This window comes from Peromyscus leucopus, chromosome 6, assembly GCF_004664715.2.
Source record: "Peromyscus leucopus breed LL Stock chromosome 6, UCI_PerLeu_2.1, whole genome shotgun sequence".
NCBI classification, from domain to species: domain Eukaryota; kingdom Metazoa; phylum Chordata; class Mammalia; order Rodentia; family Cricetidae; genus Peromyscus; species Peromyscus leucopus.
Genome location: NC_051068.1, coordinates 79,147,540 through 79,166,607, shown reverse-complemented (window position 1 = coordinate 79,166,607; position 19,068 = coordinate 79,147,540). Strand labels below are relative to the sequence as shown.

The 19,068-nt window shown below is 41.5% G+C and overlaps 2 protein-coding genes and 1 pseudogene across 4 annotated transcripts in view; 1 reads left to right on the top strand and 2 right to left on the bottom strand.

The window, feature by feature from the left end:
• Positions 1-8,111, bottom strand: part of St7l (suppression of tumorigenicity 7 like) — a 70,922-nt gene extending 62,811 nt beyond the window's left edge. For 2 of the 3 annotated variants that reach the window (XM_028889951.2, XM_028889953.2), the window contains exons 1-3: positions 7,803-8,111; positions 4,853-4,935; positions 1,796-1,961 (exon numbers count right to left, since the gene is read on the bottom strand). In XM_028889951.2, the coding sequence (XP_028745784.1) occupies positions 1,796-1,961; positions 4,853-4,935; positions 7,803-8,016 (463 nt within the window). In that variant the 5' untranslated portion in view covers positions 8,017-8,111. Of the gene's footprint in view, positions 1-1,795; positions 1,962-4,852; positions 4,936-7,696 lie in introns of all 3 variants that reach the window. The other variant, XM_028889954.2, reaches the window with a different exon arrangement.
• LOC114707275 lies at positions 6,650-6,795 on the bottom strand (annotated as a pseudogene).
• Positions 8,112-8,463: 352 nt separating the features above from the next.
• Positions 8,464-19,068, top strand: part of Capza1 (capping actin protein of muscle Z-line subunit alpha 1) — a 40,678-nt gene continuing 30,073 nt past the window's right edge. Inside the window, exon 1 of the mRNA XM_028889955.2 lies at positions 8,464-8,780. Within this exon, the coding sequence (XP_028745788.1) occupies positions 8,619-8,780 (162 nt within the window). The 5' untranslated portion in view covers positions 8,464-8,618. The remainder of the gene's footprint in view (positions 8,781-19,068) is intronic.

The following is a 19,068-nucleotide window of genomic DNA, read 5'->3' as shown; positions in this document are numbered from 1 at the left end:
ATGACGGCTCAGTGTGTAAAGTGTTTGCTGCACACCCATGAGGACCCGGGTGGTCCTAGGATGCGACAAGAGCCAGATGAGGCAGCGCACCTCTGTAATCCCACGCTAGGAAAGTGAAGACAGCAGATTCTGGAGCTTGGTAGCAAAATGATGAGCTCCAGGTACATCATGGGACCCTGTCTCAAAAAATAATGCTTGGGACGCTGGAGAGATGACTTGGCACTTGTTGCTCTTTCAGAGAACCCTGGTTTGGGTCTCAAAACCCATGTGGTGACTGACAACCACTTATAACTCCATTTCCAGGGGATCTAATGACTTCTTATGATCTCCTTGGACACCAGGCACACACACAATATATAGACATATATGCAGGCAAAACACTCATACACATAAAACAATATAAGTAAATATAAAAAAATAAGATCTATAGGTTGTTATGCAAGCACATATGGGCACACACATGTACACACCTATGCATACCACACACACACACACGACCACACAAGATCACACACACACAACACAAAAAAAAAAAAAAAAAAAAAAAAAAACTACACAGTGGGTTTAGGGTAGCACACAGAGTAAAGGTTAGAAGAAAGACTACAAAATAAAATAAGGAGACCTGGTCATGGAGGCTCACATCTGTAACCACATCACTAGAAATGTCTGTGTTTCTGACATACATCTCAAAACCCTCACCTCTAGACGGACTTAGAGAGATAGTAGCCTTGTTGCTGTCTCTGAATAATCTCCCCTCTCTCTTCTTATAACAATCCTATTAGACGGAGAGTTCACCTTCGTGATGTCATTTTACCTTTACCCTCAGGTGTGTAACACAGAGCTCCTTCAAACTCAGCTAAGGATGCCTTTCAACTCCTCATCCTTCTGCCTCAATCTCTCACGAGCTAGAATTACGAGTGTTTGACACTTTCTGCTTGGTGGTGCTGGGAATTGAACCAGGGTCTTGTGCATGCTAGGCACTTCTGAATAGAGTAGGATGAGTTAAGAGAAGTGAGGGCTTTTCTTTTTCCCACTGAACGGAAGGTAGATATGATGGCTAAAACCAGAACAAGTACCTTGAACCACAAGTTTAAAACTGCATCTGCTGGGCATTGTGGTACGTCTCTTTAATCTCAGTACCCTGGAGGCAGAGGCAGAAGGATCTCTGTGAGTTTGAGACCAGCCTAGACTATAGGGAGAGTGCCAGGCCAGCCAGGGCTACATAATGAAACTCTCTCTCAATAAGTAAACAAACAAACAAACAAATAGTGTCTGGAGATGACAGGCTATAAAAATAGAAGGGGTCTGAGACTGATGATAACTGCTCTCTATACTAGCCACGGGTTGCCTACATTTACAGGAAAGACAAAGTTGTTTCTGTGTTTTATTCTATTTGGACTACTATGACAAAATACCACAAACTGAGTACCATAAGAACAACAGAATATTATCCCTTATAGTTTTGGAGGCTGGGAAATCCATGCTCAAGGTGCTGGAAGATTTAGTGTGTAGTAAAAACTCACTTTCTGGTTTGTGAATGGCATTCTCTTGTTATTTCCTCATAAAGTGACAGGAGTAAGTAGCTCTCTGGGGTCTCTTTCCTTAGGACAATAATTCTCTCCATGACAGTTCCACCTTCATGATGTGATCACCTCCCAAAGCCCTGTCTCCTAACATTACGTGAGAAGGGGGCATAAACACACAAACTACTGCCTTCTGTTGTTTAGAGACTGATCCTCTGCAAGTGAAATCAATCTTAATTACATAGCACTGAAAACACCAAAAAAGAAATCACCTGATAGATGGTGGTGTCTCAGGGTTTCACTTTCTCTGTTGCCGGCAGGAGAACCCGGCTCTGAAATGCTACTCTCTGTTCCTCCCATCAGTGGTCGCAAATGGCTTATAGACACTTGCTCAATAAAAGATGTGCCATGCTTATGGAAGTACCACCATTCAAATATCTATAACAAAGAGAAACATCTTTCATTTAAAATGCAACTCATAAATAGAAATTAAAGAGATGTTCCTACTCAGTTCACTTTAAATGCATAATCTCTCCTTGGGTGGGTGAGGGAGTGAGCAGAAAAAAAAAACCAAAATCCAAGATTTCCTAAACACATATGCCACATAAAAGTAAAATACCTTTCTTATGGGTTTATCATAACGCTCAGACAAGCTTAGGCAACACTCCACACTTGTTAAAAGACATTAAAGAATAGTAAGAGTGAGTAAGGCGTGATAGCACATACCTTTAATCCCAACTCTTAGAAGACAAAGGCAAGAGGACCATAAAGTCCAGACCAGTACAGGCTACCTACACAGTGGGAAGTTTCAATAAAGAAAGAAGAGTATCTAATCTACAATGTAACTCTTCATGTATTACTATCATTTGATTTTATCTGCAGCTTTAAAAACCAATTTAAAGCAATTAGTACTAAAGTAGGATCAAACTTTCAAGGTGCATACCAAATCCACTGTTTACTGTGTATACTGGGGAAGTCAATTAGTCTCTAACATCTCAGAACCTCAGCTTCCCCACCTAGTAAATTTAACTAACAAGAATCCTAAGAAAGCTTTCTGAACCAAAAAGTATTGGTCTAATGCTTAGCAATACTATTATTATCGGTTGAGACAAATTCTTCCCCAGGTTGAGCTATTTAAAAATCAGGATATTTACTTCATTGTATTTCTGTGGCTTCTCATTCACAAATAGAAAAACTCTTTGTGTTTTGAGACTTTATCTCAAAGATTTACAAAAGGTCAAAGAAATACTATGATTTCTACTAAAGCTGCAGAGCACCACCTACAGATGAGAAAAAAGAACAGGAAAAAACGGCATAATAAATATTTCATACTTTTATCTGTAGCAGAATTTTCCCAAAGCATAAAATGAGAAACACTAGACCTTAGAGATGTTAATGAATAACATATTTTACAATATTTTTAAAATTAAAAGTAATATCTTGCTGAAGCAAAAGATGAGTTAAAGTCAAATGACATCCCTTACTGTGCAGCTTCTCAGAATAACAGCCAAAACGCAGTAGATGCTCCCTGAGCCAAATCCCACGTTACAAACGTTGACATGTGATTATCTCATTTAGTTCCTACAGTCCTGCGAAATGAGTACTATCATTTTCCCATCTACAGAGATGAAGCTGGGGCTTAGAAGAAGTGAAGGCTAAATTCCAGACATGTCATAGTCTGTTCAGAGATGCCTCCGCTGTTAAGAGCACTGACTGCCCTTCCAGAGGACCAGGGTTCAATTCCCAGCACCTACATGGTACTCACAACTATCTGTGGCTCTGGTTCTAGAGAATCCAACACCATCCTCTGTAGGCACTGCGTATACATGGAGTACAATCATACAGACAGGAAAAATATCCATATACATAAAAATAAATATTTTTTAAAGTTATAGTCTGCCCAATGCTGTCAAAATTAAAATGTTGCAAGATTTTATATAAAATGTGCATAATCAAGGGCTGGAAGCATAGTTCAATTGTAAAGTGCTTGCCTAAATTCCAGGCCCAGCACTGCATAAACTGGACATGATGGTGTATACTTGTACAAGAAAAGGAAGAGAACCAAGAGGTCAAGGCCACCCTGGACTACAGAATGAGTCCAAGTTAACTAGGTTATAAGAGAGCCTATTTCTAAAGTAAATAAATTCTGACACTCAGATTCTCTTGAAACCATTTGAAAAACTGAAAATTTCAGTAACAGTAGTTGTAGAATAACCTATTTCATTAATTCCAGTATGAAAGATAAATATTTACATATTTATGAATGTGTATGCACATGTGTGTGGAGGTCAGGCATCTCTCCAATCACTCTCTACCTTACTTTCTCAGATAAGGTCTCTCATTAACTCTGGAGGTCACTCATTTGTCTAGTTTAGCTGGCCAGCAAGCTCCAGGGACACTCTGGTCTCTACCTCCTCAGGCCTGGGACTACAGGTATACAATCATTCCCAACTTTCTATGTGAGTGCCCTGGGGATTTGAACTTAGATCTTGATGTTTCCAAGGCAAGCATTTTACTGATTAAGCCATCTCCCCAGTCCCTCATTCATTTTGAAATAATAATCTTCTTCTTCTTCTTCCTTCTTCTTCTCTCTCTCTCTTTTTTTTTTTTTTTTTTTTTTTTTTTTTTTTTTTTTTTTTTTTTTTTGAGACAGGATTTCTCTGTGTAGCCCCAGCTGTCCTGGATCTCACTTTGTAGACCAGGCTGGCCTTGAATTCACTAAGATCCACCTGCCTCTGCCTCCGGAGTTCTGGAATTAAAGGCATTCCCACTGCCCAGCTGAAATAATAAATGTTCTAATCCTTCTCCACCAACCCTCCCCTGATTATAGTATACAGATCTTTTTTTTTTTTTAATTATTACACTTGTGTGTGCATGCCTGCATGTAGAAGCGTGCATGCACACATGAGTGGCAGCCAGAGGACAACGTAGGCCGTCAGTCAGGCTTGGCAGCAAGCACCTTTACCTGCTGAGCCATCTGCCATCCCCGAATACAAATTTTTAAATGAAGTTGGGCATGGTAACTCATCCCTGTAATCCCAGCACTCAGGAGGTAGAGGCAGGAGAACCACCTTGGGTTCAAGGCCAGCTTAGGCTACATAAAGAGACCCTGTCTCAAAAAGAAACCTAATATATAATCAATACTACCACATTCATAAAAGAAGAGAGGGAAGTGTGGTATTTCTCAAACTTGTTTCTCTAGGTAACTCTTTCTAAATATCAAACACATTTTGGAAATCCTGACAAATACTTACAAATTTGTAAAAACATAAACAATCTTTAAATAAATAAGCAACAAAATAGAAATGAAGAAAATGGAAACTACTTACAAATATTAGTCCAGATATCAAAGAAGAAGTCCCTGTAAGTGCCACATAGAACTTGGGTGTCAACGAACTTAAAAACCCTGTCACTGTTAAAAGAGAAAATGACACAAGTTTTACAAGGTATAATTTAAAGCACATTACAGTTATCTTTAGATGGAGGGAGTAGGTGAGCAGCACAGATACCTGATTTTGGTGAGGCTATGTCCAAACAAGCCTATAAATTGAAAATATTGCAAGTAAAAAATGTACATTACAGCTCTCATTTTCCAAATGTCATAGCTTAGCAGCACAATACCTTGGATAGCATTGGTTATTTACTTTCCATGTCATTATGAATGGTGAGTGGAACCAGTGGCTTACTGCTGCTGTCCAGCATCATAGAGATCATGTTGCTAGTTTGGAAAAATATCAAAATTCAAAATTTCTATTGAATGCAAACAGCTTTTCCACTATTGCAAAGCTCAAAATTCCTAAGCTGACTGCCCTAAGTCAATAACTGTTTATATTAATATCTGAAGTGAAATTCATTTGAAAAGTTATAAAAACAAATGGCATACATTTTTAAAAGTGACTTTAAATCCCTATTGTTTCATATCTTAAGAATCTTTTCATATATATAAAAGTGGGATTCCACACTGTTGTAGTTAAATAAGAAGTAAATCATAATGAGGCGTTTGCGCACCCTTTAATCCAGCACTCGGAGCAGAGCCAGGCGGATCTCTGTGAGTTCGAGGCAGCCTGGCTACAATGAGCTCCAGGAAAGGCGCAAAGCTACACAGAGAAACCCTGTTTTGAAAAAACAAAAAAAAAAAAAAAAAAAAAAGAAGTAAATCATAATGAGGCTTTGCATATACAAGGCCCTAGGATCAATTTCTGGGGTCAATAAAAGAACAAAAGCCAGGCGGTGGTGGTGGTGGTGGTGGTGGTGGTGGTGTGGTGGTGGTGGTGGTGGTGGTGGTGGTGCACTCCCTTAATCCCGTTTCTCTGTGAGTTCAAAGCCAGCCTGGTCTACAGAGTGAGTTCCAGAACAGCCAGGGCTACACAGAGAAACCCTGTCTCAAAAAACAAACAAACAAAAAAACAAAAAAAAAAAAAACAACAACAAAAATCAAAATGAGATCATACAGCCTGCTTTTCTAAACACCTAACACACGCCATAATTTACACTAGGACTTTGGTAAATATATAAAGATAAAAAAATTAAACATACTTTTAAAAAGTGGTCTAATACTGTAGTCCAGGCTGGTCTCAAACTCACTATGTAGCTGAGGATAACCTTGAACGACTGATAATCCTGTATCTACCTCCCAAGTGTTGGGATCACAGGCTTGTATCAGCATTCCTGGTTTATTGGTGCTGAGGACTGAACCCAGGGTTTCCTGCATGCTAGGGAAACACTCTACCAAATGAGCTACATCTCCAGCCCCAATTTTGAATTTTAAAAGAAACAAAAAAAAAAAAAAATCTGTAATAATCAACTCTCATCTAAACCGTATATGTAGCTAAAAATATAGACAATGAAACCAGAGTTAGCAGGTTTGGGAGTTCAAGCCTGCAATTATAGCATTCTGGAAGCTGAGGCGGGAAGGCCTCCAGCTTGAGGCTATCCTGGACTATACAGAGAGACAATGTATAAAGTAAAATTTTAAAGCCAGGCTAGATAATATAAGCCTCTAATTCCACCACTTAAAAAGTGGTGCTCAAAGGATCAGGAGCACCTGATCCTGGCTACATCCTGGCCTCAAAGCAACAACAATAATAATAAGTAGAAAAATAAACAACAAATTCAATGAATAGCATTAAAAAAAATTTTTTTTTTCTTTAGCAGTCAAGTTTCCCACATTTGGGGAAATTGCAGGGATCAGCACATCAGGAGTGCAATGGATAAGCCTCGCCCTGGGAAAACTACCTTAGTGATCATGGTATCTCCCTTGTCAGGTATTTGAATAGCATTTTAATGAGCATACAAACTACCATTAAGCACTTTATCCACCCGTTACAGACAAATTAGATAGGTACATGGTACCTATCTACTAAACTATTTAAAGCTTTTCAGAACATTATCCCACAGTCATGTCATCTCATGGAATAGAAAAGGGAGACAACTGCCTTCTCACCGGATAGAAAAATTTAATAGAGTCACCATGTAACAGAAATACTTCCATCTTCTTCTGAGGTTGCAGAAAGAAATACTGCAATAACACCATAAAAGGCCCAGGACCACATCCTTTCATCCTACTTATGGCTAACAAACAGCATTTGCAGAATCTGCATGGATCAACACTGCTTACAAGTCTGCCTTTAGCCCAGGCTACACAACAAACACTGTACAAATACTGAAAGAACATAATAAACAAACCCACTGTTGTTTGTGCTTCTCTTCCCGCTCCCCTTCCTGTACAATTTTATTACTTATGATAATGTCTGAAGGATAAAAACCACGAAAAACGTTTAACAGAACTATCTTACAATGAAAGTACGGTCCGCTAAAATCATAGTACTTTCTATCTTGTATTACTGATGTGCTGATTTTCTGGGTGTGGGTTCTTTCTCTAAGTTAGGCAGCTGGAGACTCAAAGGCACGATTTTAAAGGGGCCCTGGAAACGCTAAGAATGAATATAAATTGTGTGTCCGTATCTGGGAACGCTCTCTTCTGTCTTACTACCTGAAGCTTACAGCTTGTCAGGTAGCCTTTCCTGCGGTAACGTGGACCGAACAGAGAGGGCCAACCTTCAGAGCTCTAGGGAGGGGCCGGCAAACTGCAGCACAGGTTTGACAATCAGCTGCCCGGTTGTTGTGGCCCGAGAAGGGAAAAAATAAAAAATAAATAAATAAAAATAACCCACTGGAGCATGCAACACCGATTCCTTCTCCAAAGCCCTCCATGACTCCCCGAGAATCTCTGATCTTTGGTGCTCGTCCCCGACCGTCCGGAAGGTTTGGGCCTCTCACCCGCTGTCACGTTGTCACAGAGCCTCAGCGGGACCCTCAAAGCGTAAAGCAGCCCCAGCCCCGCCAGGAACCACAGCGTGGACCCAGAGTTCGCCAGCCCGGCCTTCAGCCGTTCTTTCCAGCCCAGCGGCGGGCCCAAGCCCAAGCCGGGAACAGGTGCATGGGGACACCCCACAGCCCGCGCGGCTTCCGCGAAGTATTCCCCGTCCGCCATCTTGCGGCTCCAGCAGGCGCCGGGACCTGGGAGGGGAGAAGGGCAGGAAACCCGGAGTTGGGAATCCTGGGATAGTGGCGGACTTGAAGCCGGCCTCTGTCAAGGCTTGAGTCCTGGGGAGCAGGACCGAGATCAGGAAGGCGACGGAGCGCGTCCCCGGACTGAGGGGCTACCCAGTCCTCTAGGAGGGCGGGGAAGGAAGGATCCGATGGTGGCACTTGTTCCGCAAGGAACGGACTCAATGTGGCGCTGGAGGGAAGCGGTTTGGGTGCCATACGAGATTGAGGGTCACCCTTCGCCCCGGTCTGGGGCTGGGGAAGTGCTGTTGTTTCCTAGGGCCGAGCAGCTCTTAGCGCACTGGACTCGGCTGCCTCGCGGACCAGCGGGACCAGGGAAACTCCTAGGTGTGGCAGCAACTGCTGCTTGATCAGAGGGAGCCCGGGCGCCACGGACAGTCGGGACTGGCTCCCGGGCTTCCAGGACGAATCGGGGAAATGACCGAAACTCAGTGAGGAACTGGTTAAAGACTCCAAGGCCTCGAGGGCAAAGCCGACTTCCTAGCGTGCTGCCACTCCAGGCCGTCCCGCCCGCGCGGAACTGACATGGCGCCCTCTTGGCCGGAGCTTCCGGCGGGTCCTTCCGACGGCCCCCTTGGTGATTCCACCACTCAGCTTCCTTCCCGGCCTGCCTCGCGCCGGTCGCCGGGCTGGGCCAGAGCAGCCAAGATGGCCGACTTCGAGGATCGGGTGTCGGATGAGGAGAAGGTAAGGGGTCCGCCTCTCCCTTTTACCTCCTCCCCCGACGGGTCCGAGGGGTCCGAGCCGGCAGCAGCGGGAAGTCTGGCGGTGTCCCCAGGAAAAAGAAGGTCGTTTCCCGGTGCTGGCATACTCCCTCTGCACCCGGGACGCCTCCCTCCTTCAAGGGGCTTTCCTTTGCCTCACGGTGGCCCCAGTTCCCCATTCCTCAACTCTTCTTTTCATTCCGGACCGAGCACAGCCCTTCTTAAAAAGAGGAGACACTTCGCCTGATTGACTTTTAGCTGTAGACTCTTTTTGTAATTTAAAGAGAGGAGGTGAAGGTGATGTTGGGACGTGTCGTGCAGCGGTTATTTTACCGCCTTCGGCTGTTGGGGCTCACCCCATCTCCCCATCTATAGGTATGATTTGGGGTTAGTTTGGGACGAGTCACTTCCTGATCAGAGTAGCCTTCTTAACTTCCCCTTTGCTCCTCCTTCCTCAGGAAGTGATTTTGCTGTCACGACTCCTGGACAGGGAGAGGTCCTCTAGGGTTGCCTGTCCACCTACCTACACACCCTGGTCTTTCCTCAGCTAGTGACGGTCGAACTAGTTCGATAAAAATGAATCTGTAAACCTCAGGCATTTGCTTAAGAGTTTGACCAGCACTTTTGTTCCTGCTGCTGCCTTGTGTGCACCTACGGCCCCAAGGTGACTCCATCCCTTCTGTTTGTCTTCACCGTAACTATAATTTTTTATCAGAGTAGTTTTTGGTTTCCTGTTAAACGGTGAGGAATAGCCAGTAGACTTTTTTTTTCCCAACTCCAGAAAAGTTTGGTAGTAAATAACCTCACATTAACACATTCAGTTTAAATGAAACACCCAACCCTTTTTGATGACCTGCCGTAGTGTTTGGTAGCTGGATTTGTCAGAACGCAGTCTGTGTACTTAGATCTTTAAAGGTGGTTTAAATTACAAGGATGCCATATAAATTAAATGGAATAACTTTTTCTGACAACAGCATACATTTACTAAACGGTTTGCCCCAAAAAGAAAGAAATGTCCGGCTCTTCAGTAAACACAGCGTTTTAGGGTTGGTAGAAGTTAGAATGGCCTCACTAGATAACTCCTTATGGGACAAGAATATGTCTTTTCTTTCCTGCAGCGACTATTACAAAATGTGTATCCTCCAGTGTTCTATAAAATCTGCCCGGATTCTTATAGTAGTGAAAATATTGGAGGTTGTTGCGGGGAACAGACTATTTTTGGTCACTTCTTCATAAAGAATAATTGAATGTATACCTGTGTATGTATGGGCCACCATTTTTTAAATGCTGAAAAAGATGCTTAACACCTTTACAAACCACTTAACAGGGTCCAGGATGGCAGTTTGTTGGTAGAGCACTTAACACATGCAATGTCCTGTGTTTGAACTTCAGCATCAGCACCACAAAAAATAGAAAGCGAACAAATAACACATGAATGTTGTTTTCTCTTATTTGGAGATTGAGCATTGTAAATGTTAACAACCTAGGAAACAAAAAGACATCTCAACCAACACTGGGAAGAAAACTATAACAAGATGTTTATTTTAAGACAAATACTTATGGTTCATATAATGTCAAGTTAGAGTGAAATTTTATTCTCTTTCTTGAGGCTGGGTCTTGTGTGGCTCACATAAGCCTCCAACTCACTAGATAGCCAAGTCTGACCCACACCCCTAATTTGCTTATCTCCACCTCTCGAGTACTGCTGTTATGGGTATATGCCATCACACTTAGATTTGCTTACTTTTTATAATGATAGAACAAGCAAATCATAATTAGTAAACCTGTCCCAGAAGTAACCATGAATTTTATTCCTGTTTTAGTAAAGAGCTTGTTTTGTTTTGTATTTTTGGGACAGAGTCTTGCTATGTAGCCCTAGCTGGTCTGAAACTTGCTGTGTAGACTGGACTGGGCTCCAATTTGTCCTCTGGCTTCTGCCTTCCATGTGCTGAGATTATAGCCAAACCCCACAATGCTGGGTTTAATAGAATCCTTTTTTTTTAATTGACTACATTGTCTTTATTGGTGTAGATAATGAAGTGTAATGATACAGTAAAAATCCTTTTGCTTTGAGCCAGGAGGCAGAGGCTAGTGGATCTCTGAGTTCTAGGCCTACGTAGAGAGACCCTCAGGGTCCTGTAGTTTTACTGGGTTCCTTTCCCCAGAGTTGGCAGACACATACCTCTCTAAATCTACGAGTAGAAAGAAAGGGCTTGCTAAGACTTCCTGATTTGGGGGCAGGAGGGGGGGCTTCTTACCTTCTTGGCCTGCTTTTCCTTATAACTTTCTGATTTATTTTATCTGCATTCAAAAATTGAGAAAAGATAGGAAGAAAGGCTGCGCCTGATGGTGCCTGCCTGTAATAATCCCAGCTCTTGGGAGGTAAGACAAAGAGGATTAGGAATTCAAGTTTATCCTTGGTAACAGGGAATTTAAGACCAGCTTCAGCTACATGAATGAGACCCTTTCTCAAAAAAAAAATAAAAGTTATTTTGAGAAAAGATTTTTCCAAGGTATTTAATGATTTGAATGTCTTGGGATTCATACAAGTAACCCTTGCTGAGATTTTTGTCCTAATCATTTATTTGTTTACTTAGTTGGGTTTTTTTGTTTTTGTTTTTGTTTTTGTTTTTTTCTTCTGAGATGGTCCAAATTCTGTAGCCCAAGCTAATCTGGAACTCATTTATAGCCCAGACTCATGATGATCCTCTGTCTTGAGATTCTCAGTGTTAGGCTTAGAGTCATGAGCTGCCATGCCCAGATGTACAGACTAATTTTAAAAATCAAGATAAAAGATATTCTTAATCTTTCCCGGCCTGGTAGCCCAAACCGGTAACCCCAGCAGCTGCTTAGGAAGCTGAGGCAAGAGGATAGAAACATTTAAGGTCTGTTCAGGCTACAAAGCAAGCTGAAGCACAGCTTTGAAAACTTGATGAGACTGTCTCAAAAATGAAGTGGAAAAAAAGGAAAATAGGGGATGTGAGATGGGTTGAAAATGTAGGTCAGTGGTAGAGCACTTGCCCAGCATCTGCAAAGGCCCTAGGTAGGACCAATCTCTTCTTTAAGGAAATCCAGAATTCAAGACTTCAAGTGCATTTCATTTGGGATGGGTATGTTTTGTTTGTGTTGTTCTCTTTTGTTTTAAGTGTGTCTGTTGTGGTGCCAAAAGGAATAATTTAATATTCTTTTTTTTTATCATCATTATGCTTTCTGAAAGCAGTAAACCATTTCATAATCCATAAGTTTGGCACTTGGGGTCTCTGATTTTCTTTCTTTCGAGCATTTCTTTAAAAGCAAGTACAATCATTTTTATAACCAGCTGCCAAAGCTTTTATCACTTTTAAAGAGGAAGTTGTTTTTTTTTTTCACATCTGCGTTGTTACCTGAAATGGTCAGAATGAGCAGTCTAAAGAAAGCAGGAAGTGAGAAGTGTAGTAATAGGCCGATAAATGCTTCTAGTCTTATCCTGGAGCTGAGTTTCTGGAGAGACTATTCTAGGTACTACTTATACTCTTCAGTTAACTTAGTTAACTTAGGTGTGCCGTGGATTACTTTTTTGAGTTCTCTGCCCTATCTGTTTTCTTTATTCATGATTCAGCATTGGTTTGTTGGTTTTTTCTTTTGATGTTCTTCCTCCACCACACACACACACACACACCGCAACAATGTGAAGAGAATTCTAGAACTAAAAAAAAGTTATTAGTGTGGTTTTCCTTTTAATATAATGAGTAAAATATGTGCATACACCTTAAAAATACTGAGAAGTGGATCTGTATGCTTTTAATTTAGACAGTGGTGTCCTTTGTAAGGGTTTGTTTAGTTTTTGTTTGTTCCATTGGATGTTTGGGTGTCGAAATAGTCTCATTCTGTAGCTAAGGTTGTCTTCACATCTCGGGGGACTCCTCTTTCAGCTTCCTGGGGTGCTAGGGTGCTAGGGTTACAAGTATGAGGTTATCACACCGGTCTTAAGGCATTTGTTTTTTAAAGCTTTTTTTTTTTTGGTTTTTCGAGACAGGGTTTCTCTGTGTAGCTTTGCGCCTTTCCTGGAACTCACTTGGTAGCCTAGGCTGGCCTCGAACTCACAGAGATCCGCCTGGCTCTGCCTCCCGAGTGCTGGGATTAAAGGCGTGCGCCACCAACGCCCGGCCAAAGCTTTTTTTGTTTGCTTGCTTTTAAGAAAAAGGTCCCTTTAATCCCAGCACTTGGGAGGCAGAGAGCCAAGCAGATCTCTGTGAGTTCGAGGCCAGCGTGGTCTACAGAGATCCAGGATAGGCACCAAAACTACACAGAAAAACCCTGTCTCGAAAAACCAAAAAAAAAAAAAAAGAAAGAAAGAAAAAGGTCAGGGGGTGGCTGCTAACAGTCTGTGAAAGTACCAGTAAGCCACGAAGCCACGTGGCTATATGTAGAATAATAGGAATGGGTTGAATTAAGTTATAAGAGCTAGTTAATAATGTGCCGGAGCCATAGGCCACACAGTTTGTAATTAATATTAAGCCTCTGAATGATTATTTTATAAGTAGCTGTGGGACCTCGGGGCCAGATGGGACTGGAGAAATTTCCAACTACATATTAGTACATAGCTCAGGCTAGCCTGGAATTGGATATGTAACCAAGGCTGGCCTTGAACTGTCTCAACCTCCAGAATGCTGCTGGGATTACAGGTATAAATCATTGTGCCCAGCTATAAAAGCTGCTGCTTCTTTCTCCTCTTCATTCTTCTTTCTTCTAGAAACAGGTTTATCAAACTGGTTTAGTAAAGACGTAAAAAATATAAATAGGGCCAGTGAGAGATGGCTCAGTGGGTAAAGGTGCTTGTTGGGCAAAGCTGGTAACCTGAGTGCACTATCTGGAACACATGTAAAGGTGAAGGGAAAGAAATGACCTCGCAGAGTTGTTCCCTGACATCCACACATAGGCTTTGACAAATGCACACCCCTTCCTACTTTAATAATAGCAACGGTTTTTAAATCTTGTAAATTGAAGCTAAAATTTAAGAGCTTTGTTAGAGCTCATGAAAGTCTACTTTTAGGCTGGATATCCTCAATTAAATACTTTACTGGATGAGTTAAATCCTTGTAGGATGAAGTAAGCTCTTGAGTCTTACTTGCCGAGACTGAGAAGTCATCAGTTAACATTCATTTTATCATTTTCATCTTCCTTTCCCCTTAGTTAGCTCTGCTGTTAGTAGTCATCTTATAATTCGTTACAAAACCATGAACCAGAACACAAAACCTAAACAGCTATAATTCATGTGATTGTGGGTGTATTATGATTTCTTCTAGAACATTAATTGTCTTATTGGAACCAGCCTTGGTGCTAAACGGGGTAGTATAATTAGTCATAAAATGCAGACCCCAGGTTTGTCTATTTCTCAGCCATTCCTTTTGTATACTACTGTTTTCCTTGAACTGTGAGTGAAGAACCAGATAGAAGTGACCATTTAAGGAATTATAAATGAAATATTGTGATGTAGTGGAATAGAATGAATCTGAGTGTTAGGAGACTGTTGATGGACCTCAGTTTTTTTCTAAACTGGGGAAAATTAGGTCAGAGTGCTCCAACAAGATTTTCTGAGTTTTCTCAATGTAATAAAGAAATTTCTCTTTAAAAAATTGAAACATTAATATGTTCCAGAGGTTCTCAGATTGTCTGCATTCCTTTGCTTGCTCTGATAATAAGCAGAGTTAGTTCCTTGGTAACTGGAATCATGCCTTTTTATCTATTGCTTAGTACAGCACCAAGAACACAATGTAGTTATAGACTTAACTATATGAGAAAGAGTCCAGCTTCATTAATTCCTCCCTTGACTCTTATGAAGTACACTTGCCCCTAAGTATATCTGATAGTCTCTAGATGTCACCTCCAAAAATGTCTCTATGGTTTGAGTGACTTTTTGTGTATCGTTATGTCTGAGCACTTGCTGCCATTACAGATGCTCTGCCATGCCACTGCTGGGAGCATTCAACCTCCACTCTCCCACACAGCCGGTCAGCGTTTTCCTAGTAGATCTCATAAACCTGCAATACCTTGTAGATGCCACTGTGGCTATGGATGCGTACCTGCAAGGAGCCTTGCAAAGACCCTGAGGGGAATTATTTCTTTTGATATGAGTCCTCTCTTTTAGAGCTTTAAAAAAAAAAAAGACATATAATTAGGCATTATTTGTGCTCTCCTTTGTCCGGTGTACAAATTTCTTACATTTTGCCAAAAATAAGTAAAGTCATTATATGGATCATGAAATTAAAAACCATAGACAGAGAAAATTAGTTACACTAGCAAAGACAAAAAAACTGCTTGGGTAGTTTTTAACTAGATTTCAATACCCATGTTCTATGCCTTTTCTCCCTTTGTTACCACATGTGATCAGTGTCTGCACCTGGTGTTTCCAGGTTCTTGGCACCTTATCTTCCAGGAAATGTAGTAAGCACATGAAGATTTGCAATGGAAGAAAACTTATTTAAAAAAATCAAAACCTCTTACAAATCAGAAAGAAATACAGTCACTCTTTACAGCTGGCCACAGGAGTGTGAATACTCAAGGGCTCCAGGTTACTGCTGGAGGCTATTGTATGGTTTCTAAAGTAGGGAGGAGTGTGGGTACTAAGGGGTGGATTTAATTGGTTCCCTGTTTTGATTGACAGTCTTGGGTTATATAAGTCTTTACACACCAGTGTGTCCCATCCCATGATACGTTTGATTTTATTCACATCCCCAATTATTCATAGGTGGTGAATAGATTTTCCCCAAAAGTTCATTTAGAGGTCACAGTTTACATTATTGGAAACATGCACCCAAAATTAGTTAAGTCGGATATCAATCAGCTTCCTGTCTTCCTTCCTGTGATGTTCTGGAAGGGGAGTTTTTGATGATTTGTCTAAGGGAGAAAAAACTTACTTGGAACAAGTGGAAGTCCTACTTGGCTAACAGGTTGCTAGGTGGGCTTTTAGAAGAGGCGCGCGTGTGTGTGTGTGTGTGTGTGTGTGTGTGTGTGTGTGTGTGTGTGTGTGTGTTGTGTGCCTAGCACATTAAGGACCTTAGGTTGTCAAGTGCATTGATACAAAAGGATTGTGTGCCAGGCGGTGGTGGCGCGCACGCCTTTAATCCCAGCACTCGGGAGGCAGAGCCAGGTGGCGGATCTCCGTGAGTTTGAGACCAGCCTGGGCTACAGAGTGAGATCCAGGACAGGCACCAAAGCTACACAGAGAAACCCTGTCTTGGGGGAAGGGGGGTTTAGAAAGGATTGTGTGTGTGTAGGCCAGGCATGCCTTTAATCCCAGCTCTCTGGAGGCAGAGGCGGGGAGATCTTTGAAAGTTTAAGGCCAGACCGGTTTATATACCAAGTTCCAGGCCAGCAGTGGCTACATAGTGAGACCCTGTTTCAAACAAAACAACACACACACAATCTCTCTCTCTCTCTCTCTCTCTCTCTCTCTCTCTCTCTCTCTCTCTCTCTCTCTCTCTCTCTCTCTCTCTCTCCCCACACACACACACACTTGTATGATTCGAGCCAAACAGTTCCAGGTTGCAAAGCTGTTCCTTATGTTTTTCTGCCTCATCTTCATCAAAGCTCTGCAACTTTGCCTTTCTATTCATCCATTCATTATTCTACTTCTTTTCTGTACTGGAGATTGAACACGACCCTGTGACTGCCAAGGAAGCATCCTTCCACCGAATTGCGTCTCCAGCCCAAGAGACCCTTTTTCCTATGTTGTTTTCGTTTGCTTGTTTCTTTTGTTTTTATGTGCATTGGTGTTTTGCCTGCATGTATGTGTCTGTCAGATCCCCTGGAACTGGAGTTACAGACAGTTGTGAGTTGCCATGTGGGTGCTGGAATTGAACCCAGTGCTCTCCAGCCCCTTTTCTTTTGTTTTTTTGGAGATGAGGTCTCATGTATCCATCGTGTAGCTGGTGTGGAACTTGTATAAAAGCGTGATCCTTCTGCCTCCACCTCACAAATGCTGGGATTCTAGACATTTCACTACCACATCCTACCTCTACTTTTCACTTAACCTGTCCACATTCCTTCTACCATTGTTTTCTTTGGGGGCCTTTTAATTTTTCATTGTTTGTATAGCTGTATGTTTGGCAAGCATTCCACTACTGAGCTATATATATCCTCAATTTTTTTGTAGTTTCTTTTGCTTATTTTGTTTTTTAACTTCTTTTTATGTTGTGTGTGTGTGTGTGTGTGTGTGTGTGTGTGTGTTTGTGTGTAAGCATGTGGCAGTCAGAGGAGACAAATTTGCAGGATGTTGGTTTTCTCCTTCCACTGTGTGAGTTACAGAGATTGACTTTGAGTCAGCAGAGCAAGTGCCCTTTCCCATTGAGCCACCTCCCTGCCCTTTTGTTTGTATGTTGTAGCCCAGGCTGTCTTTGAACTCAAAGAAATCTACCTGCCTTCAAGAGGACTACTTGTTTATTTTGGTTTTCTGAGATAGGTTCTCTCTATTATGTATCCCTGGCTGTGGAACTTGCTGTGTAGACCAGGCTGGCTTCAAATTCACAGAGATCCTTCTGCCTTGGCCTGCCTCATGAATGTTGGATTAAAGGAATACATCACTACTCCTGGTTCTTTAACAACATTTTCAGACTTATTTTCATCATTTTTTAAAATTGTGGTTTATGCAGGGGGTCGGGAGGGGAGGTATATGCACATGAGTATAGGTGCCTTGAGAGTCCAGAAGGAATTGGATGCCATGATCCCATGTAGTTGGAGTCCCTGCCCCACTCCCCATGGGAGCTGGGAACTGAACTCAGATCTGCAAGAGCAGTATGTACTCTCAGCTGCTCTTTCACTCTCCATCCCTCTTTTACAGCATGCTTAATTTTCCTGCCACTAGCCTTTCTTTCCTTTCCAGCTGGTTACTAGAAATTCTTCACAGCTCTATTACTCAGTTTTGAGCAGTATGTAAAATGTATCTTTACTACTGCCTGCACATGCATATTTTAAGTCACTGTGAGATGCAGTATTCGTCTGAGTGAACCATATGTTGCTATGTCAGACATGGTGTTGCATAAAAGCAAGAAGGCTGCATCAGAGAAAGGTAGTGGGTTTTTGAAATGGAGGGACTTTTCCTTGTGAATTGTTTTGCATTGAGATAACCATTTAACTATTTATTATGTGTTAGGCCCTTTATAAATATGCATTCCTCTCAAAACATCCCAAGGAGTAAACTGAAGCTTAAAAAAACAAACAAACAAAAAATAGGACCAATTGTCCGGAACTAGTAATTAGCAGATTGCATACAATGTTGGCTATCTGCTTTCAGAGCTTGTATCCTCCCTAGGACCTTGGCTCCTTTGTACAGGTGGTAGATAGTGTGTGGAGATGCTGAGCAGTTCTGCTGATATGATGCCATATAGCCCTAAACAACAGAACAAGTTGATACCATGCCAATATAAATACTTTCATAGCTGTTGAGACATCCAGATGCTCTGGTAGCATCACAATTGTTGTTAAGTCAAGGTAGTAAGTAAGTCACCAAAAATTCTTGCATAAAATGTGCTAAAAAACACTTGAGCATCATGGCCTTAGAAGCTGAAAGATATGAAAATCCCCATGATGAGGCCAAAGGAACTGGCTCCTGTAGTAGACCCTGTAACCTATCCCTTCACTTTTAAGTTACCCCACAAAATAAACCTCCCTTTTAACTACGTGTAGTTGCCTTAATATTTAAACCAATAGGCTCCCTTAAAAACTTTCTGCTGTGGGCACCAGGTACGCATGTGGTACATGTACATTCATGCAGCAAAATACTCATGCACATAAATAAATCTTTAAAAAGTCTTTTTGTTGTGACAGTTGATTAGAGCAGTTCTTGCCTACAATATCATTTCTGGTGAATTTCTTTCAAAAGCAAATTTCTTGCTTCTGCCCTGAGTCAGAATTTCTGGAGATCAGTGGTCAGGAATTTATTTTTAGTAAGTGCTCTGATAATTCTTTATAACATCAAGAAATAGTGAACTTGCAATGGTTCAAATCTTAATTCCCTGCCTGTTATGCTAAGTAGTTTGATTCATCAGGAAACTAAATCCATCTCTTTCAGGGACTCATATTAACTAAGTTGAAGAAACAAATTATAAAAATGGAATAACACTAATTTAATGAATGCAAAAAGTGCTAATGCTTTTCTAGCTATTATAGGCACATAGAGAATTATAATTGTAGCACATTTTTATATTTATTATGATAAACATATATAGATAGATAGATAGATAGATTCCATCCATCCCTATAGTACTTTGTATTAAACCTAGGCCCATACCATG